The 27,139-nt window shown below is 49.5% G+C and overlaps 11 protein-coding genes across 11 annotated transcripts; 5 read left to right on the top strand and 6 right to left on the bottom strand.

Annotated features, from left to right (window-relative positions):
* Window positions 1–441: 441 nt before the first annotated feature.
* On the top strand, window positions 442–1,101 carry ACHE_30065S (uncharacterized protein; the record flags this gene model as incomplete). The annotated part of the gene is made up of 2 exons (XM_043276641.1): window positions 442–540; window positions 595–1,101. 2 exons carry the CDS (start codon window positions 442–444, stop codon window positions 1,099–1,101), a joined length of 606 nt encoding a protein of 201 aa, XP_043134599.1.
* A 149-nt stretch (window positions 1,102–1,250) lies between these two features.
* GPI3 (phosphatidylinositol N-acetylglucosaminyltransferase subunit A/GPI3) lies at window positions 1,251–2,952 on the bottom strand (the record flags this gene model as incomplete). Its single annotated transcript, XM_043276642.1, has 5 exons — window positions 1,251–2,256; window positions 2,314–2,702; window positions 2,758–2,792; window positions 2,849–2,880; window positions 2,936–2,952. The coding sequence occupies 5 exons, from the start codon at window positions 2,950–2,952 to the stop codon at window positions 1,251–1,253; spliced, it is 1,479 nt and encodes a 492-aa protein (XP_043134600.1).
* A 319-nt stretch (window positions 2,953–3,271) lies between these two features.
* Window positions 3,272–5,794, top strand: DBP6 (putative ATP-dependent RNA helicase DBP6; the record flags this gene model as incomplete). Its single annotated transcript, XM_043276644.1, has 1 exon — window positions 3,272–5,794. The coding sequence occupies one exon, from the start codon at window positions 3,272–3,274 to the stop codon at window positions 5,792–5,794; it is 2,523 nt and encodes an 840-aa protein (XP_043134601.1).
* A 220-nt stretch (window positions 5,795–6,014) lies between these two features.
* ACHE_30067A (uncharacterized protein) lies at window positions 6,015–6,476 on the bottom strand (the record flags this gene model as incomplete). The annotated part of the gene is made up of 2 exons (XM_043276645.1): window positions 6,015–6,294; window positions 6,346–6,476. 2 exons carry the CDS (start codon window positions 6,474–6,476, stop codon window positions 6,015–6,017), a joined length of 411 nt encoding a protein of 136 aa, XP_043134602.1.
* A 364-nt stretch (window positions 6,477–6,840) lies between these two features.
* On the bottom strand, window positions 6,841–7,951 carry ACHE_30068A (putative phosphatidylserine decarboxylase; the record flags this gene model as incomplete). Its single annotated transcript, XM_043276646.1, has 3 exons — window positions 6,841–7,051; window positions 7,102–7,660; window positions 7,711–7,951. 3 exons carry the CDS (start codon window positions 7,949–7,951, stop codon window positions 6,841–6,843), a joined length of 1,011 nt encoding a protein of 336 aa, XP_043134603.1.
* A 940-nt stretch (window positions 7,952–8,891) lies between these two features.
* On the top strand, window positions 8,892–11,264 carry xlnD (beta-xylosidase XylA; the record flags this gene model as incomplete). The annotated part of the gene is made up of 1 exon (XM_043276647.1): window positions 8,892–11,264. One exon carries the CDS (start codon window positions 8,892–8,894, stop codon window positions 11,262–11,264), a length of 2,373 nt encoding a protein of 790 aa, XP_043134604.1.
* A 214-nt stretch (window positions 11,265–11,478) lies between these two features.
* On the bottom strand, window positions 11,479–12,159 carry ACHE_30070A (RNase H1/viroplasmin domain-containing protein; the record flags this gene model as incomplete). Its single annotated transcript, XM_043276648.1, has 3 exons — window positions 11,479–11,737; window positions 11,796–12,020; window positions 12,095–12,159. The coding sequence occupies 3 exons, from the start codon at window positions 12,157–12,159 to the stop codon at window positions 11,479–11,481; spliced, it is 549 nt and encodes a 182-aa protein (XP_043134605.1).
* Window positions 12,160–14,303: 2,144 nt separating this feature from the next.
* On the bottom strand, window positions 14,304–18,080 carry ACHE_30071A (putative ABC multidrug transporter; the record flags this gene model as incomplete). Its single annotated transcript, XM_043276649.1, has 2 exons — window positions 14,304–14,412; window positions 14,470–18,080. 2 exons carry the CDS (start codon window positions 18,078–18,080, stop codon window positions 14,304–14,306), a joined length of 3,720 nt encoding a protein of 1,239 aa, XP_043134606.1.
* A 3,182-nt stretch (window positions 18,081–21,262) lies between these two features.
* Window positions 21,263–23,400, top strand: ACHE_30072S (uncharacterized protein; the record flags this gene model as incomplete). The annotated part of the gene is made up of 4 exons (XM_043276650.1): window positions 21,263–21,310; window positions 21,363–21,745; window positions 21,792–22,659; window positions 22,723–23,400. The coding sequence occupies 4 exons, from the start codon at window positions 21,263–21,265 to the stop codon at window positions 23,398–23,400; spliced, it is 1,977 nt and encodes a 658-aa protein (XP_043134607.1).
* Window positions 23,401–23,984: 584 nt separating this feature from the next.
* Window positions 23,985–25,358, top strand: ACHE_30073S (uncharacterized protein; the record flags this gene model as incomplete). The annotated part of the gene is made up of 1 exon (XM_043276651.1): window positions 23,985–25,358. One exon carries the CDS (start codon window positions 23,985–23,987, stop codon window positions 25,356–25,358), a length of 1,374 nt encoding a protein of 457 aa, XP_043134608.1.
* A 343-nt stretch (window positions 25,359–25,701) lies between these two features.
* On the bottom strand, window positions 25,702–27,019 carry sur2 (sphingosine hydroxylase; the record flags this gene model as incomplete). Its single annotated transcript, XM_043276652.1, has 2 exons — window positions 25,702–26,276; window positions 26,329–27,019. The coding sequence occupies 2 exons, from the start codon at window positions 27,017–27,019 to the stop codon at window positions 25,702–25,704; spliced, it is 1,266 nt and encodes a 421-aa protein (XP_043134609.1).
* Window positions 27,020–27,139: the final 120 nt, after the last annotated feature.

Here is a 27,139-nt window from a genome sequence, read left to right on the forward strand (position 1 = left end):
TTCTTCACCTTTCTTCTGCAGCTTCCCTATGGAGTACAATGACAACATGTCCTGGCGTCTCCCCTGGGCACTGACACTATAGCACAGAACAGGCCGGTTGCTGTTCCTGGCGGATCTCAACCAGAATTCAGTGCAACCTATCTTAACGTCATGGCCCATATGTTCGCAGTGTTCGTTACTAGTACATGTTAGTGGGATACTGGTTTTGTGAGATGGCTATGAAGTCAACGCCGGTCAACCTGACGTCATCCACCCAAACCCTGCCAAGGCTGTCGGATTGGGAGATCCAGCAAATGCCCTTATAAAGTAGGGTACGAGTCGCCTCTGGAATTGGCATAGCAGAATCATTCAGTCTCTCTGTCTTTGATACCCTGAGCATTTCTTCATTCTACTATCTATTCCCTCTATACATCTCTTGACATTAACACGATTACGTCCATCATGAGCGAACTTAACAACATCGACTCCGTCGCTACCCCCAAGCAGGGCGAGTTCAAGCCCGGTGTCCAGCCTACCAACGCCCCCATGGAGCACGGCGGTGTACGTTTAACCAACCCTCTCAGCTTGATCAAATCATACTAACAAACAAACCAGCACAAACCTGGCGTCAAGGCATCTCCCGGCGACTACGCCTCCGAATTCCATGCCGAGACATATCCCCCTGGCACCGCTCCCGCCAGCAACTCCTACACCCCCAACACCGTCAATGAATCCGGCAGCCAGGCAAATAACCCCAATGTCGAGCGCGGCCACGGCAAGGAGGCCGTCAAGACCCCCGCAGGTAACACTCTGAAGGGATCCACGTCGCAGGACGTCTACACCGGTCTTGGTCACCCTGGTTCTGGCCAGACCAGCAGCGAGCTCAGACATAATGGCCAGTCCCACCGTAAGCACGGCGGTGGTGGTCTGGAGGGTGTGGGTGCTAGCAGACTGCCCGGCTATGAGCGTAATCTTCCCGACCAGCGGGGTCTTGAGCGTGACCAGGCCCGTGGCGGCCAGCATGGTAACAAGGGGACCCTTGGTGCGGAAGATATCCAGCCTGAACCTGCTGAGACGCTGGCTTCGGAGTGGAAGTACGAGCCCGGCACGAAGCGGAGCTGAAGTGGAGACCGTTGGTGTTGGCGTTTAAAAACTTGTTTTCCATTTTCAGTAACGATTCATGTATGATTAGCATGGGTATCACGGTTGTTGTACATTTTATATGAGCGAATGATCGAAAGCATTATAATCACTCCCCAACGAGTAATTCTTCAGGAAGTAGTTCCAGGATCACGATTGGTCCGAGCTTTGAGCTTCTCTTCTTGCTGGTTCAGCTTCTTCGGCCAGCTGCGAGCAATGTCGATGTTTGCCCGCGGAAACCACATTTCAAGGAAGACGTAAAGTAGGAAGTCAATGACAACGCACAGACAGAAAAGCTTGCCTGCCCACACTCCACAGCCATAGTAACGCTTAAGCCGATCGATCAAGGCAAAGCTTCGCACTCTATCCCCGCTAGCTTCCCAGCCTTGTCCGGGATAGTAGCCGTAAAACTCTTCCGGGCTGATATCCCCGCAGATGCCCCCATAGACTCGCTCCGTCCGCCGTGCAACATCGGTCCAGGAATACATCATTTTGACTTGGTCGTGGAATCGATCAGTGCGTACTTTATTCGAGCGCAATGCACCGATCGCCTTTCCAGTCGCCATGACTAAATCATCTTCTTCTGGCTTCGCAAAGGTTGTCATGTGTTGAGGAAGCACTTCGGGAATACCACCGACACGGGTGCACACCACGTACAGTCCACAGCTGGCAGCTTCCACAATCACAGTGCCGAAAGCTTCCGTTAAACTGGGATGGAGATATATGTGGCCGCGGACCATGACATCGCGAACTTCTTCGTGTCGAACGGAACCCAGCATTTCCACTTTATCCTGGAGTACATTCCTTTCCAGCATTTGCTCTAGGTCAATGGCCTTGGGTCCTGAGCCGGCGATGATAAAGCGCACATTCGGATGGGAAGCGAGAATACGTGGAATAGCGGCGATCAAAAGGTCTGTTCCCTTATTGTAGAAAAGACGCGAAATCACCACGATCGTGATTATATCGTTCGGTCCAATCGGTTTTGGCTGCGGTCGTAATTCTGATAGTGTCCCGTGTTCTCGGTCGTTTGCGCGAGGTGCGTATGATAACGGACAGAAGTTTTCCGCAACTACTGCATTTGGAATCACAGAAACCATTAGGGGATCTAGGGATGCTCGGAGGACGGTGTTTTCCTTGCTGAGACCGGTAGGTTAGCAGTTGCAGTTGTCACAGTCGGCTCGTGGCTGGCCTTACCATGTATGACTGACGCATATTACATGGTCAACATCACTCAGGGTGAATTTCAGGAGCTTATTCGTAAGGATCGATCCCGCATCAGCAAACCCAAACAGCGAATGGTCTGTAAACACCGTTCGCAATCCCATGGTCCGCGCATGTAGGATAGCTTCATGGCAGAAACAGCTCAGGCTAGCGTGCCCATGTACAATCTGAATCTGTTCGCGAATGACGATATTCCGGAAGATGGGGAAAAAGGAGAACACCGTGGGCATGGCCGACTCGCGGTATATGACAAAGAACGGGACATGGTAGACTTTGAGGCCATTGGTGAGATATCGAACTCCGGTCCGTCCTTTGTACGCATGGGTGATGATGATGACTTTATGTCCGCGATCGATAAGTTTCTGAAACGCGATGAGTTATAGGCTCGTCCGAAATGGAACGGTCCGGTGTGCTTACGGTCGACAACTGGTAGATGTGACTTTCAACTCCCCCTGTTGTAGTCTCAGTAATGCTCTCCAAGAGTCCCATATGGATAGCAGAAACGGACCTGGTTGAGGGAAGAAGAAATCGCTAACCATACTGCGCCAATCGAGTTAGAACTGATGCTCCGGAGTTTAAATGCGACAGAACTCACGCAATGTTATACGGCATATTGGCTGTCGTTTTCGCTCAGAAAAGCTCCAAACAACATCTGTGTAATGGTCCTGATCGCGCTCCCATGGCGCATAATCTGCCAAATTCTGATATCGAGAGATATTCAGGGGCCTTCATGGATGTCTGCGCATCAAAGTTGTCCTCCGGGGAAGTCCAGACCCAGGCGGACCAACGGGCGGTGTGACCATTCTGCCAGCAGCCAATTATCGGCGTCGGGAAATTGCCCCCGCTGGAAGAAATTATTCGGAGGGTTTTTCTCAACGACGCAGCACCAAATCCCCCTACGAACCCCTCGAACAGGTCGATATCCGTGAAGATGGCAAAGGACCAATCTGCACGTCATGATCCTCCTACAAATGAGTCGAACAGGCCGCAGAGCGCAAAGAAATCGCATAAGAGAAAGAGAGACCTAGATGGCACCTCCGTCGATAGCTCGACATCCACGCCGATCAAGAAGTCCAAGAAAGACAAGAGCTCCCTCTCGACCCCAGACTCTCATAAAAAGAAGCGATCGAAGAAAGAGCGCAAATCCGAAGATAAGACCGATGATCAAGAGGATGCGACCCGGAAAGAAAGTGCTGTCCCGGAGAGGAGCAGCGAAGAGGGTTCTCCAAACGCAGGCGACAGCAAATCTGAGACCAAGAGGAAGTCGAAGAGTTCAAAGCGACGAAATTCCAAGGGACATAATGAGGGGGGTGAGATTGCTGGAGATATAAGTGAGGAGACCGAGGAAGCTGAGGCGGCGAATGACAGCGAGGAGGACACACCGCAAGCTCAGAAGAACAAGTACTCCGGTGTTCTATCCAAATTCGAGAGATCTGCGAAGGTGAAAGAAGCAGCAAAGGCAAAGAAGGGAATCACGGAGGAATCAAAACCGGAAGTGACAACAGCAGAACCTGTAGTGGCACAAGGTTTGGAGCCATTGCCCCAGCCAGAGGCCGCGCTTGAAGAAGAGGAACTGCCAACCTATTCAACTCTTCCTAGTTGGTTGGCAAACCCCCTGCGAACCTCAGCGGATGCAAAAGCGAAATTCTCCGATCTTGGCATCAAACCCGATCTTTTACGCATTCTTGAAGAGCACGGATACAAAGATGCATTTGCAGTGCAATCCACTGTTATTCCGTTGCTTTTGCCTGGACCAAAGGAGCACTCGGGCGACCTGTGTATTTCAGCCGCGACTGGTTCCGGAAAGACGTTGTCCTATGTCCTTCCGCTGGTTACCAACTTGGAACATATTCCCGCTCCAAGACTGAGAGGTCTTATCGTCGTGCCTACTCGAGAATTGGTTAAGCAAGCTAGGGAGGCTTGTGAGCTATGCACCGCGGGCTCTGGCTTACAGATTGGGTCAGCGGTGGGCAATGTCGCCATCAAAGACGAGCAGCAGCTATTGATGCGTGTCGATCAAGTTTACGGTCCTGAGTCTTTCAAGTCGCGACAGCAGTTCAAATTCACCGCAGATGATTGGGCGAATTTCAACATGCAGGATTATATCTCCGAAGCAGCAGACCTTAACGAGTCTTTACCCGGCTACCTACACAAACCCGAACCCAATGTCGACATCCTTATTTGTACGCCAGGTCGTCTTGTCGACCATCTTCGCTACACGAAGGGCTTTACTTTGAAGCATCTCCAGTGGCTTGTGATTGATGAGGCTGATCGACTACTGAATGAGAGTTTCCAGGAATGGGTCGATGTTGTGATGAATTCTCTGGATGCGAGAAAATCTCCTGATACTTTCGGATTCAGTGGAAGACTCATGTCGGATCTTGGGCTTCCTATCGAGAACAAGGATCCCAGGAAGGTTGTTCTTAGTGCCACAATGACCAGGGACATCTCGAAGCTGAACTCCCTGCGCTTGACCAACCCTAAGTTGGCTGTCATTGGGTCAGCTGACCGTGTAGCCGGGGATGAGGACGTGGCTCTTACAGACGATCAGTTTAATCTGCCATCAACACTCAAGGAGTACTCTGTCTCGGTTGGGGACGGTGCGCAGAAACCACTTTATCTTCTGCGCCTTTTGCGTTCTCGTATTGGTCTTGGTTCAAGCACAAGATCTGCCCGCGCTGTGCAGGCAGATGACGCCAGTTCTGACGATGACACAAGTTCTGATGATACAAGCTCCGATGAATCGTCCTCGGAGGATTCCGATTCGGATTCCGACTCGGACTCTGAATCTGAATCTGAGTCCTCAGAAGCGACTTCATCGTCCGAATCTGAATCGGACTCGAATTCAGACTCGGACTCTGATAGCTCATCCGGCTCCGAAAAGGAGGAACCTGCCAAGGCCGCACCGAAACCCGACCCTTCGCGGACGACAGTCCTTATCTTCACCAAGTCCTCTGAATCAGCATCTCGACTTTCTCGCTTGCTTGGTCTGCTCGATCCTTCTCTGGCTAGCCAGGTGGGAACTATCATCAAATCGAACAAGTCATCCGCCTCCCGCAAGACCCTCACAGCCTTCCGCCGTGGCAAGATCTCTGTCATTGTTGCGACCGATCGTGCCTCGCGTGGTCTCGACCTGCCATCACTGACCCACGTCGTCAACTACGACGTTCCCCCTAGCATTACTACCTACATCCACCGTGTTGGCCGTACCGCGCGTGCCGGCAAGGATGGATCAGCATGGACACTCTTCGCACACAGAGAAGGGAGATGGTTTACCAACGAGATTGCCAGAGGTTCTGATGGCAAAATCACCAGAGCTTCAAAGGTAGAACGGGTGAACATGAAGCTTGAAGATATGGCCGATGCCAAGTCGCGCTACGGCGCCGCCTTGGACGAACTCGAGAAAGAGGTCAGAACGGGTGGGAAGGTGAAGTCCTCCAAGTCAAAAGCATGAGCATCGACATGTCGCATTTCCGTCTTGTGTTTGTTATAGAAGTTACCGACACCACACATATATTAGAGGAGCCAGGCGTAATAGATTCGGTCGTTGTTACGATTGTATATAATCATGGGCGAAATATAAACGTTGATATATTCAGGGATTCCTCCATCAAGAGCAAGTAATAAAGAGTAAGCTATCGTATGGCAAAAACGATAGCAACAATAATAAACAATTAGAGAGCCGTCTCATCCAAACGCCGCTGAACAGCACCCGAAACCCGATCTGGATCAGTACCCGGACTCAGAAACTTCACATACGCCACCGTGTATAACAACCAGGATTGAGGATACTCAAAGAACGAACAAAAACAATCCTTCGCGAGTGGTAGCGCTAGACTATGTACCTGGGGAGCCTCCCGAAACTTGTCATACAGATCCCTCACAAGCTCCCGCTTGTCCTTAACCATATCTTCAGCAGTTTCAGAACCGGAAACAGTCGTTATCAACTTCTCGCTTGCCAGTCAGTCAAGGAGATCCGTCACACGCAGCATCTGGGCTTCCTACCCGAGGATTGTGTTTTCGATTCGAGCTCGGATTTGAACTCGAGGGGGGGGGTCCTTTGCTCTCCAAGACTCTTTGCCCAATACTTGCCAGTCCGCAAAGACTCCCAGCGGCTGCCCAGGGGCTGGACTCATCTGCGTGCCTATTTTCAGGCTGGCGGCGAGCTCGCTTATCTGCTCTGTTCAGGATGATGTGGTCAATACTGCGGCGTTGGTATTGGCATTGAGGTTCGGGTACTGGAGATGGAGGAGGCGACGGTTTCGCCGCTTGTTTCCGTTTGAATATATTCCATATCATGGTGGACGTGTCTTCTTCTGTAGTTAGTCGGGAGTTGATGGAAATGAATAATAATAACGCCGTGACTTCATTGTCCGTCAACCATTTCTAAAGTCTTATTTTCCCATACTACTGCAATACATTTTTATAGCATATCCAAACTGAGACCCTTGGTAGTCTCAAACCGACTCGAATAAACAAAATCAGTTGTCAGAACATTCCTCACTGTTTTTCACTGACTGCAGTCCCCATGCTGCTGTTAACTTTCACATCTACCATAATCTGGTTCTGGCTCCAGCGTTCCAGGTCTTCATCGAACTGAATACGGCCCTGCTCAAAGGCCACCATGATTGTCGATCCACCAAACTTGAAGAGGCCAAGCTCTTCTCCTTTTTTGATATGCTCTCCCGCAGTCATCGTCTTGTCGTGGAATCTGGTAGCTGTCAGAATATTGAGAGTCAGCTGTGAAGGCATTGCACTCACTCAACCGTTCCAACATCCGATGCTCCCACAGCGACAAACAATACGTCTCCAAACTCCTTAGTCTCGAGACAGACGGCGCAGCGGGCATTTTCGGTCAAGATGTTAACAGAACTCTGAATGGCTATAGGATCAACCTCGAAATAGTCGCCAGGAATCTGCTTGAACCACTTCACCTTGCCCTCCACAGGAGAATGGTACCTATGGTAATCCTGGGGACTCAACCGGAAACAAGCCGCCGCTCCATTATCCCAAGGCTTTGAACGATCGGAGTCACGGATGAGATTGGCGATTGTGAATTGGTTGCCTTTCACCCAGAGCTTGCGCGTCTTCTCAACGGTGGGATATACTACTATCCGACAGTCGGCCACCACGACGGCTTTTTTCTTATCGTTCGGTGCGTACAGGGGCCTGGCCTCGGGTTTGTGGCGTCTAATGAAGAAGTCCTGGAATGACCCGTACTGCTCTGGATCAGATGGCGAGAAATCGTTCATGTTGATGTGGAAAAAGTCAATGAAGCTCTTAATCTGCTCGTGCGACTGCGCCGCTACTTCTTTTTGTCCTAAAATCTGTCAGTATATTGTCCGCTATACGGAACGCAATGAGACAAACCAGCCTCGATATTTTTCTCATGCGTATAGAGACGGAACAAATGCGTCTGATCCAGCCATTCTGTCAACGGATTGAAAAGCAACAGCAACTTGAACTTCTTCCATAGCGGCTGCTGCTCGCGCTTAAATTCGCCCGTTTCGCGTACTATCGTAAGCCATCCTATTTCCCGGCTTTGGATCAACTTCAGGAAGGAGAGGGATGTATCGATGAGCTGATGGACGTATCCTAGTATTAAGGACATGGTTGCTGCGTTCGTGTGGTTTTCATGAATACTCACAATGCATTATAGATATAAGAGCGCTTTTTTTCCTTATCAAGCTCAGCAATCACCGTGATGTCATGGCGATGTAAATTCATCTTCAAGCCTGGGAACTGGTCTCGATGTGTTAACAGTTTACATTCCATGGTCACAATGGGAAGAACAAAAGTTCGCCAGATTGATAGTCCAGATTGGGCGTCCCGCTATGATAAAGAAATTTAGTCCACGGGCTTCAATATATCGCGATATGAGATCAATCCTCGGCATCGCTGTTAAAAGCTCGTAGAAAAAACGTCATAGTTGCATAGATGTCACCAGCCACTTATGACAAGCCACAAATACCAAGCCACATAAAGCGTCCCAAATCAGACTAGCGTGTCATGATTTCTCCCGAACATCTCCCGGCGCGGAGTAAACACTACTACTCGGTCAATGAACATTCCGATTAGCCTACCGCTTATATTCTCCTACAAAAGCAATATGCCACGAAAGACAAGATTGAGAGTTTAGCCTGAATTCAAGATGCATCGCTTCATTCCGACGACAGTCAACTCCGTATGACAACCGGAGTCAACATTTCCGGAGTACACGGACGCTGGGCATCTCATCTCACGAGAAGGGAAAACTACACTGTAGATTGACGCCAAGCTCTATGGCAGTTATTCAGGCTAAAATGCGCACAGAGGGAGAGAGTCCAGATGATTCCCCGCGTTTTGGATGGCCGAGATCGACTGCGGGACTTTCTGGATTCGGATGAACATCTGGGGTTTCGGACATTCCCTTTGTATACAGGCCTGGATGAGTGTTGATGGCCTTGGATAATCGGCTTTTATCCGATTATACTGTGATATGCTTTGCACTAATATAAATACGGACGTTCCGAACTGAGAAATGGCATCAATCACTCAAGGCCTTGTTTACCATGCCGGCTACCAAGTCCGTTCTCGCCGTGCTGGCGACGTTGCTGTCGACTACAGTAGCCCAGACAAAGACCAGCGATACGGACTACAATGTCAACCCGGAACCACCCCTTGATCCACTTGCTACGGCCACTATCGAGCTATCCTTCCCCAACTGCGCGAATGGGCCACTGAGCGAAGCTTTGGTCTGCAACACTTCAGCCAACGCTTATGACCGAGCCGCCTCTCTCGTTTCCCTCTTCACGTTTGACGAGCTCGTAAATAACTCCGGCAACACGGGCGGTGGTGCTCCAAGACTTGGTTTGCCCCGATACCAAGTCTGGTATGAGTCGCTCCATGGCTTGGCTCACACCAACTTCACTCCGGAAGGGGATTGGAGCTGGGGAACGTCGTTTCCAATGCCGATTTTGACCATGTCTGCGCTGAACCGAACCCTAATCAACCAAATCGGATCTATTATCTCGACACAAGCTCGTGCATTCAACAACTTCGGACGATTCAGCTTGACTACATACTCTCCGAACATCAACACCTTCCGACACCCGGTGTGGGGCCGTGGTCAAGAAACGCCTGGAGAGGATGCGTACATCTTGGCGTCTACCTATGCGTACGAATATATTACCGGCATTCAAGGCGGCTTGGACCCTGAACACGTTAAGGTTATTGCTAACGCTAAGCACTACGGCGGCTACGACATCGAGAACTGGGATGACCACTCGCGTCTGGGAAATGACATGATCATCACCCAACAGGACCTTTCAGAGTACTACATGCCCCAGTTCCTTGTTGCTTCAAGGGATGCCAAGGTCAAGAGCTTCATGTGCTCGTACAATGCGGTAAATGGGGTTCCCAGCTGCTCGAACTCGTTCTTCCTGCAGACTCTTCTTCGTGACACGTTCAACTTTGTCGAACACGGTTTCGTATCTGGTGATTGCGGAGCAGTGGGAAATGTCTTCGATCCTCATGAGTATGCCGCAAACTATACAAGCGCTGCAGCTGACTCCATCCGCGCCGGAACCGACATCGACTGTGGCACAACCTACCAATACTACTTCAACGGATCATTTGACGAGGGATTGATTTCTCGTGAAGACATCGAGAGGGGTGTGCGCCGTCTGTACACCAACCTCATTCAAGCTGGCTACTTCGATGGCAATGAGAGCGAATACCGCGACTTGGACTGGAACGATGTTGTGACGACTGACGCCTGGAACATCGCCTATGAGGCCGCCGTGGAGGGCACTGTTCTGTTGAAAAACGACGGAACCCTTCCTCTTTCCAACTCGACCCGTAGCGTGGCGCTGATCGGAGGATGGGCCAATGCAACCTGGCAGATGCTCGGAAACTATTACGGAAAGGCTCCATATCTCACCAGTCTGCTGGAAGCTTTCCAAGATTCCAGCCTCACAGTTAACTATGCGCTCGGCACCAACATCACTACCGAGACCAAAGAGGGATTCCAGGAAGCCCTCGATGCAGCGAAGAAATCCGACACCATCATCTTCGCAGGAGGTATCGACAACACCCTCGAAGCAGAGGCCATGGACCGAATGAACATCACCTGGCCCGGCAACCAGCTGGACCTCATCGACGAACTAAGCCAACTTGGCAAACCTCTCGTCGTGCTCCAAATGGGCGGCGGCCAAGTCGATTCCTCATCCCTCAAATCAAACAAAAACGTCAACTCCTTAATCTGGGGTGGCTACCCCGGCCAATCCGGCGGCCCAGCACTACGCGACATCATCACCGGCAAACGCACCCCCGCAGGCCGTCTCATCGTTACCCAGTACCCAGCCGAATACGCAACCGCCTTCCCAGCAATCGACATGAACCTGCGCCCCAACGGCAGCAACCCAGGCCAAACATACATGTGGTACACGGGCACACCAGTCTACGAATTCGGCCACGGCCTCTTCTACACCAACTTCAGCGCGTCGTCATCCAACAAAACGGCAAATACATATAATATCGATGACCTCCTATCCCAGCCGCACCCGGGCTACGAACGCATCGAACAAATGCCCTTCCTCAACTTCACAACCCGAATCGCCAACACCGGCCGCATTGCATCAGACTACACAGCCATGCTCTTCGCCAACACAACCGCCGGCCCAGAGCCGTATCCGAATAAATGGCTTGTTGGGTTTGATCGGTTGTCCACACTAACGCCGCGATCATCCAAGACGTTGACTATACCCGTGGCTATTGATAGTGTGGCTCGGACTGACGAGCTTGGGAATCGGGTGCTGTACCCTGGGAAGTACGAGTTGGCGCTGAATAATGAGCGGCATGTTGTTGTCAAATTCACGCTGACGGGTGAGGAGAAGACGATTGCGAAGTGGCCGAAGGATCAGCAGCAGATTCCTCCTGCATAGTGGTGTGTTTGAGTTATTGTTTACAGTGACCAATAGCTGGATGTGGTTAGATGCAACTTGATCTTAAATCTAGTATCTGAAAATCGCACCTGACTGTACAGAAATACACGGAAGGTTGAGTAGCCTGAACAGCCTCAATAAAACGCACCATGTTTGAAGTATGACCCATCCTCAACGCAACACCTGGACCAAACTCTCGTTCTTAATTCCCCCATTATTTTCCTGCAATATCCAACTCCTCAAATTTCTTACACGCGCTCTCTACCAGAACACCTTCCTTAACCATGATATTCGAAATATCTACCGCCAGATCCTCCGGCTTCCATCCCTCATTCAAGCCTCGTCGAATCTTTAGTCGCCATACATCAGCATATGCTTCTCTCCAGTCCTCAATGAACTGTCTGGCTTCGTGCTCGGTACTGAAGCTTTCGTGACATGCCGAGGTAAATTCGCTGGTTGCTCCATTTGCACCCCTGTAATTCCATCAGCCGTCCATCCCTTCTAAGCATTTAATAATAATCCGACACATACTCCCAGTCATGAAAAACCCCAGTTTGCCTCCCATACGCAACGGCATAGTACTTCTTCTTAGACCGCGACGGCGACGAAGATGACGACTGTGACATATCACCGCCCTCAGTGGCATCGTGGATCTCTGTTGCTTGCATTTCCACTAACCAATCGATGGCTTCTTGGTGGGTTTTGCACGCTCTGTGCTTGCTTCTGCACTGTGTGACTCGGGGGTGAGCTTGAGCCCTGTACATAACCAATGCAGTGTGAGTAGAATTTATCAAGTGATAGTTGCTGTTTGTTTGGGATGTGGCAGTTACCATGAAGGGTAGATGGTGGGTGTGTCAACGTGACCTGTGTAGACTGCGTAGTATTTGCGAGGCATGGTGCGAGTGAAGAAGGATCTCAGAATGAAGAAAAGCTCGATAGTAGCTCAAGGGTTGTAGGACTGTAAAGAGGAGTCTGTTCTATTTGTCGTGTTAACACTGGAGATAGAATATGATAGTATTGAACCACGAATGTCATCAGCTAGCGATGGACATGTAGATGATGACAGAATAAATAGACAGAGAAAATGGAGAATAACGTATATCATCCAAAAAAAAGAGCAAACATTAAGTCGTCATACTGCATGACTCCTCATGAGGCTCCAGGGCTGTGTTGCACCGTTTGTTCGTATATGCAGCGAATCAGAGCAGACAACAACAAACACAACAGGGATGTTTGACTTGGTCGACTGGGCTTGCATGTAGCCTGATGCCATGATCTCAGGAAGCCATAGTCTTCCTCAAATTGCTCTGGCATTTCAGATTGGTTTGTAGGCTCAATCCAACAACATTTGATGAGAAACTATGCTTAATTGAAATAGAGCTCAATAAAGTTGTGGATCCCTTAACCGTTCCAGTAGCCAAGCTTTCAGCTAGGTCGCAGATTAGCTGGCTAGTGGGGTTCATTTTCCGAATGAGGCTTAGCGTTCATAGTAGATCAAGGACCTATTAAGAGTTATGCTCTCCAAACAAGTAATATACACAAACAAATAACAGGCACAACCAGAAAGCTCTCATACTCCCTACCTGTATGCATGACCTGCACTCTCACATTCTCATCCACCGGCCCCGCAACCTCATCATCTCCACCTCCGGCAGCGCCATATCATGCCCGAAGCCCGCAACATAAGCCCCTCCCCGGCTTCGATCACCATACCAACCGGCCAGACTGGGATCAGTAGTAGAATAATCGTACCAGCGGGGATATCCTGTCTGGACTTGTGGTCGTAGCGCGGGAATTCATCTTTTTCTGATTCTGGGAGGAGACTGATATGATGCGACGCGCGAAGCATACCCTGTTGTCCAAGATGTTTCTTTTTTTTTTTTTTTGCGACATTGACGTCTGTGACATCAGGGGCACGCCCTGACATGGAACTCCAGTTGAGTGGCTCTAGAAGTTCGCCGGTGGAGGATACTTTGCGGAGTTGGATGTGGACATTGAAGTCTGTGTGGGAAGGGCAGGACATGTAGAGTTTTGCATAGGGGCGGCCGCAGAGTTTGGTGTATTCAGGGAAAGGGGTGGTAAAGTCCTGTCTCTGTTAGCTCTGTTGATTAGATGGCAGTGAGAAGGGTTACAGATGATGCAGTCAGGAAATGGCTCTCGTGGCTGATGCTGGAGACATTCTCAGGGTTTGAGGTGGACAAGTAAGTGAGTTGATGCGTCGAGGTAGTACTTTCTCAAAGTCTGGCGAGCAGGTGGCCATTTCTCTTCCTGTCTTTTCCACCAAAAAGTGTAAGTGGCTTACAGTGTCCATACTGCCTAGGGACAAAGTATTGTCATCCCTTGGTGCGACAATATGAATATGCCCACAAGGATATTTGTAGGACCATTTTCAGATCCATGAAGCGGCATAGATTTCTTTGGTGGAAGGACTCGCGAATATCAAAACTGTGATGGAAGATTGAGGTCTCTTGCACATTACAAGTTTCATCAGGCTACAGTGCACAATCACATACTTGTAAAGGTATGTACCTGCTTAGGTTTTTGAGGTTATGTACTTACTGAGAAATAGAAAAGATAGGGCTATTACAGGTCCACATCAAAGACACAAGATCGGTGAAATCATTCCTAGTAGAGTAGAACTTTTGTTTCATGATGTTCTCAATTTCACCCTCTGCTGTCAAAGTCCTTTTAACCCACTTCAATCAATTTAGAACACTGGCTCTCTGTTGAATAAGATCTGCATACTGAATATATCTCTGCATGATTGTCTTATATGATATTGCTGCCTGTTGCTTCCTAAAACCCACCAAAGAACCTTCCAGCAGTCAGTCCCGTGTGAGATGACTGAACGCTATACAAGCAGCTGATATAGACAAACAGCGCTAACATGTCGAACAATGCCATACAAGCAATCTGAGCAAACAAGGGCTTAAGCCTCATTGCACAGATGTCCATAGAGCGGCGGCGTCCAGAAGAGGAGAGTCACGGTCGCTCTAGAAAAAACAGGTACGTATAGGTGCATATATACGAACCAAAGTATCATGGCTTCTTTCCCACCAACTGCACCAACTCATCATACTCCCCCGTACTCCTCAACATATCCCAAAACACACCTCTCTTCTCAATCAACTTCGCGGGCGAATCATTCCTGCAAAACATTAGCAAATAAGCCATCAACCCGGAACAAACAGAAAAAGAAACATACTCAACAATCCCTCCCTCCCCCATTACAACAACTCTATCGTAATCCATAATCGTGCGCAACCGATGCGCAATCGCAATGATCGTTGAATCCCCAAACACCTCCTTCAACACGCCCTGCATACGCATATCCGTCTCCTGGTCGACGGAAGCAGTCGCCTCATCGAGGAGGACGATTTTCGAGCGCCGACAGAGAGCACGTGCGAGAGATAGGACTTGCCGTTGGCCTTGGGAGAAGTTTTCGCCGTTTATTGCGACGGGGGTTTCTAGGCTTAGTTGCTGTTGGTGGTGGTTAGAGTCTTCTGTGTTAGTTGTGGATGACGCGGGTTGGATGAACGTGCAGGCTGAGAGTGCTGCGCGGAGTTCAGTATCGCCGGATTCGTTGAATGGGTCTAGGTTCGAGCGGACGTCGCCGGAAAAAAGCACTGGTTCTTGGGGGATCAGGGTGACGCTTTTGCGGAGGCGGTTTAGAAGGATGGTATTGATGTCAATGCCGTCAATTGTGATGCGTCCTTGGACAATGTTGACGAAACGGAGTAGTGAGATGCCTAGTGTGCTTTTGCCGCTTCCTGTTCGTCCGACGATACCGATTCGTTCGCCTGGTCGTGCGGTGAAGGAGACGTTGCGCAGGACGTCGGGGCCGTTTTGGTAGCGGGCTGTGACGTTTTGGAATTCGATGAGGCCGGATGTTGGCCAGCTAGCCGGGATGGCTTCTGCCTTTTTGCGTTGTTCTTCTTCATTTAAGCGTTCTTCAGGCTGGATATCTGCGTACTCGCGCATCCGCTGATACGAGTTCAACTCGATCTCCAGCTCATTCATCGTGCGCACCAGTGTGAGGATTGTCTGGCTCAGACCAATCGCATTCGTCAACGAAAATCCCACTAACCCAGCAGATCCAGATCTGAAATACGCCATGCACCCAGCCGCCGCAGCAACAGACGCAGCACAGAAGTCCGATCTAACAGAGACCCAGCGGTTGCAATTATACTGCGCCTCCGCTGAGCGAGTATGCACGGCGAGCTTCTCAGCAAGGAGGCCCTGAAAAATTTCATCCATACCAGCACGGGCTCGGATAACGGCCATACCGCTTAGCGAGTCAGTGAAGTGCGAGAATACGGGGGAGTAGTTGACGGAGCACAGTCGTTTAATAGATATCTGCGCGCGGGTATACATCTCCCCGATGATGAATCCAGTTGCGCAGATGGTAGTGACTGGGAGGGCGAAGATCGGCATGATAGATACGATACTTGCGATGCGGAGAAGGAATCGGAGCCAGTTTTCGATTGACATGCGGAGCCAATCTATTAGGACTGTGTCCAGGGAGCGCGTGTCGTTTCCAAATCGGTTGATTGCTCTTCCGATGGGGTTCTCGTCGAACCAGGAAATGGGAGCTGACAGAACTGCCATCACCAATTTCGCGTGCATTTTCTTAGCTGCTGCCCAACCTCCGTATTGGTAGATGAGGTTATTGGCGAGTTGAAGGAGTAGAAAGAGGATGATGGTTGCTGCGTAGACTGATAGGTAGAATATCGAGTTTGGATGTTTGTACTCGTCGTACGCACTTGTCCAGACTGAGAGCCAGTAGGTGATGGCGAAATAGGCGAATTGCACTGTGAGGGTCGCCATTATTACTGTCACGGCGTAGAAGAATCCGCCAAACATGACCATATACTGGAAAAATAGTGTACGAGGCACACGGCCAGTGGCCGATGTCTCTTTGGCCATTCCTCTCGTGCCAACTTCTTGTTCCGGAGCAGCATCACTGGGTAAGACATGCTCTGTCAGAGACTCCACATCTTGGGGAGCCTCATGCGGAGTGCTAGAAACAAGAGATCCGGGTTCAATTTCTTCCACACTTGGCGTGGAAACTTGAGAAGTTCGCTGGGATGATTGTACAAAAGCAACCCTCCCGTGCTCCAGACGGACCACCATTTCTGCATCCTTCAGTGCAACGGGCAAGCTCGTAACAAGAACAACAGTCCTGTCCGTGAGAAGACCACTTCGAAAACACATCTTATAGACAAGACTCGTAGTATGGGTATCAAGTGCAGAGAAAATGTCGTCCAGCAAAAGTGTTGATGACTCTGAGTATAAAGCTCTGGCCAGTGATACCCGCTGCTTCTGCCCTCCAGAAAGTGATGTCCCTCTTTCTCCCACGACTGTAGAATCGCCAAGTGGGAGCTGCTGCAAGTCGTGTGCTAGGCCACTTGCTTTGATGGCAGTGTTATACCGAGCTTCGTCGTATTGACTGTAGAATAATATATTCTGCCGAACAGTTTCGTTCTGTAACCATGGCGCTTGAGGAACGTATGCAATATCCGAGGGTGCGGTTGCACTTCCAGATTCCAGAACAGTCTCACCTAGCAGTGACTGCAGGAGAGAAGTCTTTCCACAACCAGTTGGACCAGTAAGGACGTTAAGAGCATTCCTTTTGAAGCGAAGTGTGATATCCCGCAATCTGAACGCAGCAATTGGCGTCCTTCGGAAGGTGGCATCCTTCAGTTCCAGGGGCCCCTCAGGATGTCTCTGTTTTTCTTCAGCAGAATCGAAAAATCTGTCCACGCGCCGGAGAGATTCAGCTCCCTGGGCAGAGAATCGACTGATATTCGAAAGCCAGACAAACTGAGATCGCAATGTCTCCATGATCGACAGCGATGTGAAAGCAACTGGGGCGTGCAGGGTATTGTCAGTGAAAATAACAAAGACAGAAAACATTACTAGCAAGCTGATGAATGGCAACAGGTCCCCGGCCATAGAGATTCCAGCGGCGTGAACACTCCGTCTCCAGAGACGCTGTTGCTCGATGCCCCGAATGTTGTTGATTGTGTTGATCGCAGCTGGCTCCCATCCAAAGTACTTCAATGTCCGAATTGAACTCAAGAACTCAGATGTCTTCGAGAGACGAACATCAGTCGCACGTAGCACAGATTGTTGAATACGCGATATCTTGCGCGATGCTAAGGTAGGGAGGGGCGTAAGAAGGAATAGAACAACGACACCTAGAAGCGAAGGCCAGCCAAGCATCTGATATAGGAAAACCATGGCGATCGTGGTCGATACTGGACATGCTGTTGCGACGTAGAAGATGTCTCGTGAATTGTAAATCGCATCAACATCGTAAGACATCAGACTCGTTAGATTAGCCTGGCCAGACTTTTGGGCTGTTTTTGATTTATTGGTTCGTCCTGAAAGTTCATTGTGACTTTGAACTCCGATAGAGTCGTCATAAATGTGTGATCGCATGGCCGTCTGATAGATCTCCTGAACCAAAGACATGTTGACGCGGACAAGAAGCCGAGTGGCCGTAAAAATGTATTGCTGATAGCATAGTGAACGAACAGTCGGTCCAACGAAGAGCAAGACAATCCAGAGAGCTGGATGAACAACTGCCTCTGACGGATCCTCCAGATACGCTAGCAATCGCAACATCGAATATGGAGCGAGAAATTCAACCACTGCTGTAGATGCAGCCCAACCCATCATGGTTCTGACTTCTGTTTTGAGCAACCTGTAGAGTGTGCGAAATGTTTTTCCGCCTTTGAGTCGCTGTTTCTTGATACTGTTCAGCCATTTCAGTGGTTCATCGTATGTCGGCAAAGGAGGCAAATCGTCCATAGTGAGGTCTCTTTGGAAACCTCGCAGGACCACGTACGTGATCCACTCGTACGAGCAGTAGTATGAAAACAGGGAGCATGTCTCTTCGGGTGACTCATCTATTGTAGATTCGTCACTTTCTGCGTCGGGTATGGATGGACATCTTGGACGGGGAGTAGCTAGTACTAATACCACCACCACGGCTAGACAAGCTAGCAAGGCGCTCTCTATAGAGCTTGGGTGATACGTCGAGTCAAATATCATCATCGGAAGCAAATCTTGAATGATTCCCAGAAGCAAAACCACAGTAGTCACCAGACTCATATGGCGATATACCTGAGTCTTGCGCTTGTGGGATCTGCAACACGTTCGTAATATGCCTAGCGCTACGACGTAGCTCAACAAGGCAGGGCATTTCCAGTTTCCTGAATCACAAAAATCGACCCAGCTCAGGAAGCAAGCGCCCGTAAATGCAATGAATTGCATCAGGGCATAAGGAAGGGGTACATAGCTTTTGGCCACGCCACGATGAGAGCTTGCCAACATCGACAGAAACAACACCGTCCCTGAAAGCACCAGCACAGCTAAGTGAAAATTGCCTGTAGCAATGACAGCCGCGACTCTCTGGATTCGATAGGTCCATAGTGTTCTGGATCTCATGTCAATATATTCCCATACCAGATATATCTAAGAGTGATTACCTCTGGTCAATGCCACTGTCGAATGCTGTAAAACCACCTGCACCGGGCGGGACAATAACATGCTGGTATTCCATGGCGTTGATCGGCCGCGAGGCCATCACGGAAGGAGCCGGTTCCTAATTTGATTCGACAGGGCCCCTCAGTTTCCACTAACTCAGCACCGCTGTGCTGGTATTGCGCCCTGATCCGGACAGCCTAGGAGATATCATAGCTCCCGATCAATGCATCCAATTCTGGCAGAGCTCCTTCGAGAAAGCTCCTGAGCGCCTGTGTTCCGGAACGACGGGTCAGTTTTATGTTTTTTATCGGACCGAACCAAACTTGTCTGAGAGGGTTACCGGAGTTGTGTTGTTGCCTTAGTGCCTGTTATAATTTATGCCTGAGGCGTCAACGGATTTAGTTATCGCATACAATGATGGATTCAATGAAGAGCCATGGATTATATCGTTCTTATACGGATATATACCAAGAAAACTCGCTATGTGTTAAAAGTTTTGTCGAAGAAAACCTTATAATCACCAGAGATCGCATGTTCGTGACAGGTGATGCTACCGCGTTATGCTATTGGCATGGGATGTCTTCGGCGAGAATAGAACCAGACCACGAAGATGCATATCTATGCGGAGGACAATTAGATGTATGCGAATAGCCACTTTAGGAAGAGTCGTCGCAGTGACCTCATTCCAATTGCAAATTTATAGGAAGGAGCGGGATTAATTGGGCAACTTTAACTGCCCATAGGCTCTAGAACGAGGTAAAGCCGCCTAAGCAGGATGTTCTGATTTGAGTACAGACAAAACAAAACGAAGCGAGAAGATAGACACTCTTGGAGTACTTACAATAGAAGCTTCAGCATGTCATAAGTCTCCACTGGCTGCATATATTCCTGCAATCTTCCCCATGGACGGGAGTTCCAGCATCCTTCTCGACCTTCATATCGTGTTCTTGTGCCAGCTGTGCCTTCATTTCTTCGCTCATCTTCATGGTGGCATGTCAGATCTCTTATCAAGGTTACCTTTCTCAACTGTGTACATGTCGATCAACTCGTAGCAGTTGTCACAGGGGCCCCAGATGTCTTTTAGACCTAGCCGACCCACTTATCATAATAGTGGCCCTTATTGATTGCCTGCCGCCGGATAGACAGCCCAAAGACGTTGAAGACGTTGTTGGCGGAAGTCAGTTGGTAAGAAGCTGCTGAATTTTGGTGAATCCTGAGGAAAAAAAAAAAAAAAGAGATCGATTCACATCGATATTAACCAGCCTATGTAATACTGAGCGTTGTTGTAATAAATAACCTTTGCTCGGTTGGCTCAAATCAAAGACCAGTGCTTGTAGCTGCAGTTTCAACTTAAGTACATAGCGATCACAACGAACTATTTCGGGTCTTTATATCTCCGTAGTCTCTCGCTGTACATTTCAACAGGCCTATTGTGGCTCTATGTACCGGCTAGTATGCTCTTCTTTGAACAGCGACTCTATAGACATTGCTTGCTGGACTGCGGTAAGTATGCGCTCTGTTGAATAAGTACTAATCAAAGTGAATAAGAAGAAATACGGCCAGGCTCACATAATAAAACGAAGGTATGGATATGCTTCCGCACAGTCACTTGAATCCTCTCGTCTTAGGAATTTCTTTCACCCCCAGTTGGTCAATCGGAATCATTGTCATAAATGTACGATTGAGCCATCTGGGTTCTTGATAAAAGGCTAGGGAGTTTCTCATTTCATCGATGTACCTTCAGTAAGGCATCCTCTGCAGGACCAAAATCCGTCCATAGCGGACTGAAAACTCCTAGAATTCATTATCACAGATCCAAGAGATAGAAGAAACAAACCAAATAGATCATATTATATGTTCCAGAAAGAAACAATGTATTGCAGTACATTGGTTGTAAATATCGAACCACTAAACAGAAGCTGCTCCAAGAATGGTTCAGTCTCGTCGTTCATAGTATACCACATACCCTCTCTGGTGGCAACACCCCAACTGGATCCATGATTGGGATCGCATCTCCTCTAGCAAACAAATAGGCTAGTAGCTGTTTCGAAGCCATGTCTAGGCCGTACTTCCTCTTGTCTCAGAAATATCGTTCGACGAAGCTCAAGACCTGTTTCCTTGAGCTCATCAGTGAGGAAACTGCGTCGTAGTATTGAGCTGACATCCACCTGGAATCATGGATTTGTCCGTGGTAATTCGAAGTTCTTGCTTGTATATGGTATGCCATAAACATCTAGATTCGCAACGTTGTCAAGCCAACTCGTATATTCATACGCTGTGAGTTTCCGAAGCAAACGACCCAACCTAGGGCAAGCAGTGAATGCTCAAGCAGTGAGTATAGGATGTAGTTTGTTTTGTTTTGTTCAAAGGAAAGAAAAAAAACATTTATATAATCTCAGCCTCTTTTTCTTTTTTCTTTCTTCTCCATCGTCCTCTTCACGCTTTCTCATTTCAAGCTCCCCAGAATCATGGTAGATCAACTGCTGGATTTAAAGAGTGCCACCATGTTGGAGCTTCTTCCAGGAGAGTTGCTTATCAGCATAATACAAAAGGTACGTCGCAACCAGAAAATACAGAATATCAAAACGCTAATTAATAGCAAAGCTCTCCAACACCGACCTTTTCCAACTCTCGCTGGTGTCGAAATACTTCCACTATTCAGTGCAGCCAGAACTATACAGGGAGTTCACCCTTGTCACCACCCACGAAAGGCACCGCGACCTCAACGAATCTCGCTTCTTGCGACCTGCCTTGATAGACGACACCCCAAGCCTGCAGCCACGCGGTGTGTATAAATGGATCAGACACCTGATCATCGAGGCCCCCTTGCACAACCATGCAAGGATCTCAACGCTGTGGGGAATGGACGTGAACGAGATGAGTCTGGAAAGGCGCCGCATGATCGAATATATGGAATTCTTGAACTTGCATCGAAACGTGCAGGCTGTGCTTACTCGTTTGCCGCATAACAGTCTGCAGAGCTTTAGGTATGTCACCAATATTCAAAAGGAAGCTATTTGCTGACACTAATAGCTGGCACCTTGGCTGCTGTCTGCCCAAAGGAATCTTCAGCGCACACGGTTACCTCGCGCGCCGCCAGCGCCAACTCACCTCTCTATCCATCAGAGTGTACCCGGGCTACACATACACAGATGGCCTTGAAGGACTGATGTCCCTTCGAAACCTACGCCACCTCTCCTGGAAACAGGCAGACTTTATCGACAGCTACTTGCTCTACGATATCATCGAAGCGAACTGCCGCCACCTTGAATCGCTGGAGGTTGGATTCGAGAGCCGCTACGCGCTGGCTCCGCGTACCCTGGAGTACTGTCTGCAGTCGACTGGTCTTTTCTCGACCGTTCCCAAGGGTCTTTGCGTCCAATTCGACGCGCTGCACACTATAAGCCTAGCAAACGTGTCGTTCAAGCTGGCATACTCAGTCCTCTACCCGACATTCAACTTTAGCCAGATCCGCAAGCTGAAGTTGCAGAACTGTCGATGCGTGCTCGAACTCCTCAGGGCTCTGCGATACACTTCTCGAGGTATCAACCTGAAAGCCCTCGAGTGCGACTACGATGAACACACTCCCCCAAACCAGGACGACAGCATGTTCGATCCGAGAACTGTTGGTCTGGGCGTTCCCAAGTTCCTCGAATCCTTCCGCGGCCTTGAGCAGCTGTATGTTCGCGCGATGGATTTTCTCGTGCAGTCTTCCGAGCGCACACCGTGGGCTATCCTCAAGCACGCAAAAACCCTGAAGCGTCTGGCATACCACTACCACGACAAACTGGCAATGGGTTACAACCGAGACTGCCCGTTCTTCTGGAGACACCGTCTCTTCCAAGTCCTCGACAATCTCCGCCTCGAAGCCCTGGGTATAAACATCGTTCCCGGCGACCTGGTAAGCCACCCCTCACCATTCCCAACTACCCAATCCCATATACCAGATACCTAACAAACCCAGCGCACCCGCATCGCCGAAACCCAAACCGCCCAAACGCTCAAACTCCTTCACCTCCGCATAACAGGCCCCTACCACAAGCCGCGCAACCTCCTCCGCAAGCTCAAAATCGCCGGCCTCCCCAAACACTGCGTCCCCCTATCCCTCCGCCGCCCTAAATGCCACCCCATCCCCGACGACCGCGCACTGCCAATATATCTCGCCCTGCGGATGTCACTGGACCAAACAGAGCGGCAAACAAAGAAACTCCTAAACATGAAAGGACTCCTTACCTTCGTGAATTGGGCATTCGGACCAGATGGCCTCCCCAACCTGACGATCCTCGCGTACGGCGATTTCAGCTGTCCTCAGCGCCACGGCTGGTCTCAGCTTGTCTTCGTGCGCTACCCGCGCCCAAACATGCCAATTGCGAGCGCGCAGGAGGATAAGAGCGGGGTCTTCGGGCCCTCGTTGCCGTTCCGCATTATGCACCCTGAGGACGAGTATTTGTGGGATGAGATTGATGGCGCGAAGGAATTGCTTGAGGCTTGTCCGCAGCTTTGTGTGGAGAATGTTATGGCGAGGGCGAATGAGAATGGGCAGCGTGCTGAGCCGCGGGATAGTTATTATTCGGACGATGAGTTGCCTGGGGATGAGGGGGATGAGGAGGGTTTGGTGGGATTTGAGGACTTTTTTGATTAGTGGATGGATATTGGATGTTTTGGGGTTTTGCTTTGTCGCTTTTGTTGGAAATTCTGGATAATGAAGGGAAAACATTGGATACTGTGTTGACAATGTCTTGCGATGTTTTATTTTGTAGTAGGTGAGCGGACTTTTACTTCGTTTGCCATTTACTAGAATGTCAATGTATTTAGCTCAATAAAAATTAAGAAAAATGAAATATGAGTATCACATCTACCATCCAGGCATAAGTATTCTATGATACATACGACGTCTCATACCATCGCCACAAAGCCATTGTCGGATAGCCTTAACGAAGCCCTAATGAGACAATGAAGGAAGTCAAGACAAAAGGTATCTCAGACAAAAGGACAAAGGACCATTATAAGTATAAAGCTCTTTGACGTCTGGCTGTATATATGGAGAAGACACTCCCTGTCGTCATGATGTCTGTCATAGCTGAATTACTCCTATTCCAGATAATACTGCTGCGTTCAGACGATTGATTTCAGTGCATTCTCTATCAGTGAACTAGAACTGCACGAGTGTTGAAAATCATCTACTAAACCACATTCATACAGAAAAAAACCAACCTGGCCACCACCATGGAAAAAGCAGTAACCCGCCGCATTAAACACCGCTACCCCCTAACAATAACCGACCTAACCGCCCCCGAACTCCTCGCCCTAACACACACCCTCCTCCTAGACAATCCACCAGTATACCAAATCTCGCGTCCCACCACCACCACCCCTAACACGCCCGGCTCAAACCTCCCAAACGAGCGCCTCAAAGAAGCAATCAAGAACCTCCCCTGCGCACTCCGCCGGAATAAACTCGTGCAGATGATGCCGCGGTGTATCGGGCGTGTGGCTGAGCTGTGTGTTTCGCATAAAGGGTTAAACGCGTATGTTGTTGGGCATTTATTTGATTTGGTGAAGGGAGAGGTTACGCGGCGGTTGGGGAAGATAGATTGCGGTGTTGAGTGCCTGGGGATGTTTGAGCGGAAGCTATTGCGGTCGATTCAGGCTATTCGACGGGTTTGGGGAGAAAGATCGCCGGAGGATGACGGTGAGACGCCGATTGGTGCGCCGGGGAAGCATTATAATAAGTGTGAGGCGTGTATGCTTGCGCGGATAGTGGGGGAGCCGTTGTTGCTGCGGAATCTGCGGATTGCGATTTTGAGTCGGACGAGGACGAGGAAAAAATCTAGGGCTCCGAGACTATTGAGGTTTGTGGAGGGTTGTATTGGGTGTCATGGGGAGGCGCTTAGGGTGTTGCATGAGAGTGGGCAGTTGGCGATTGATTTTAAGGCTGCGAGGAAGGCTGCTGCGAGAAAGAAACGGGGTAGACGTTGGCATGAGCAAGTTGAGAAGGGTCGGGCTAAGAAATCGAGCACAGAGTCTATCCTTGTTCACCTGGATCCGGAATTAAAGAGGGAGTTCTTTGAGCAAAGCATTTCACAACTCGAATCAGAAGACAAGGCACCCGACACGGAGACAGACGAAACAGACGAGATCATCTCGCTATATAAAGCACTCCTAGACGAAGATCCGGATAAAACCTTAGTACCAACTGACCCTTTTCTCGATGATACAACTGCAGTATCACCTGTCAGTCCATTATCGCCCAGAAAATACACTCCCAGCACGAAGCAGACTCTTGCCGGTACGATTCCCTCTCGAGATATGCTTGACTGGGAGCAGGTAGTGAATCATGAAAAGAGTCCCCTCTCTTCCTTGGCCAGAAAGATAGAAGCCATAGAGCTCGAGGGGCCGGATATGAGCGATGGCGATGCGGATGCGGATGCTCTGGCAATGGATTATCGCGATCTGATCGGGAAAGAGACATGCTATTCTGAATCTGAGTATAGCCAGGAAACGTCCGACGATGAGGATGTTAGAGAACCAGGTCGTCCGATTACGACATGGAGTCTTTTCGTGAGCGATGACGAGATAGCTGATCGAAAGAGGTTGTGAATGGTAATAAAGCTGATGTTGTGTCTTGCTTAGTTTCATTACAGCCCAAAAAGAGAAAAAAAAATTTTTTTTGATAGACATGTATTATTATGCATTAATAGTCGTTAATTCCAATTTCGTTGCAATCAACGCACATCCAAAACAAGCAATTACACATTGTACAGGCCCAGGTCATCAGCTCAGAGTATTAATACAGCGAGTCGAAGAAAAATATAGACAAGCAAAACAACCGCCATCTCGCAAGGAAGTCCTGCAACCCCGAGGATGGTCAAGTAGGCGGGGCAAAAGAGAATGCAAGCCAATTCTGACACAAACTCCCATTGTTATGCAATGATGGAAGAACTCAGGCCTGGAGGACACTGCTCGCCACACCATGGGTTACACCCTTGAGATCTTCAACGCTGGTGGACAAGGTCTTTCTGCGAAGGCGCGTTCGAGCGGTCGAATCTGTTGGCTCTTCCGAGACCACTGCACCTTCGCTGTGCTCCTTGATAGCGGCGGCTGCGGCGGCTTCATCTTGTTCCACCTTCTTCTGAGCACTCTCCCGGGACCGTTCGTAGCGGTTCTTGACATCGCCCTCCCATTTGGTACCCAACATTCGATCCCAGAAGATGAAGAATGGCTGAGAGAAGTTGTTCTTGATACCCCAGCTTTGATGGTGGATGTCGTGGTAGGCGGCGTTGTTGGACGTGATCTTCTGAAGGGGGTCCCAAGGGAACTCGTAGCCGCAATGGTCATCGACTGTTTTAATGGTAGACATCGTGAAGAACCACATGCTTTGGCGGGTCGTCATCATGGCGGTCAGGAATCCCACGCCCGTACCGGCTGTATCAAGCAGGAATCCTTCGACTGGATGGTTGTACAAAGCACCGAAGGCGTATGGGACATAAAGGCGATGGTGGCGCGAATGGAATTTGACTGGAGATGGTTAGAATCAATCACTCATGACACGGACAGTTGTAGTGCTTACCATATAGCCAGCGGTTCAGGTGCATGGCGCGATGCCAAAAGTACTGCCAAGTATCTACGACGCTAATAGCCCAGATGAATTGCACAAACGGGACAAAGTACCAGAAGATGAAACTGGCCAAGGTCATCTCCCATTCGGTGAAGGCTGGCGCAATAGCTTCCACGCCGGACTCGAGGATAATCGACTGAGTCATGCCAGGGTATTTTCCACCAGACAGAGCTCCAGCAAGCATCGTATGGCCGCTCCGGGACAACTTCTTGGCTAGACCCAATGCGTCAATGCCAAACAGAGCCAAGAAACCAGGCAACACCCTCTGGGCAATGCGGACGCGTTGAGCCCAGACTGCAATATCGTATTCCTCCTTGCCGACGCATTCCTGCTCATCGAAATAGCTCACGGCGAAACCCGCAATCGTTTGAACAATCTGTTGGAGGATGACATCTCGAACCACGTCCCAGCGCGTGACATGGTTTCGCTTGAGAACCTCTGCGGGTGTGTGCAAACGATATTGCGGGAAGAGGTCGTAGACGTCGATAAAATGATAGACCATTGATAGACCCCAATACGCGACGATCGGCAGAATCAATGCGAGTATGTTATCGGGGATCGGAGCAAGGAGAGGTTCGCGGGGGGTCAAGGTATACGACGGAAGAGGCGGAAGGTCGAAAACGACCGAAGAATTGAACGCCATTTTGAACGACGAGCGTGCGACGGATAGAGGGTTGGTTAAGAAGGAATCAGCGCATAAAATCGGCGTGTAATGAGTTGGATAATTGAGGATCTCCGGATACGAGTGGCGACTGCACGGTAT

The sequence above is a fragment of the Aspergillus chevalieri genome, chromosome 3 (genome assembly GCF_016861735.1).
Source record: "Aspergillus chevalieri M1 DNA, chromosome 3, nearly complete sequence".
Classification (NCBI taxonomy): Eukaryota; Fungi; Ascomycota; class Eurotiomycetes; order Eurotiales; family Aspergillaceae; genus Aspergillus; species Aspergillus chevalieri.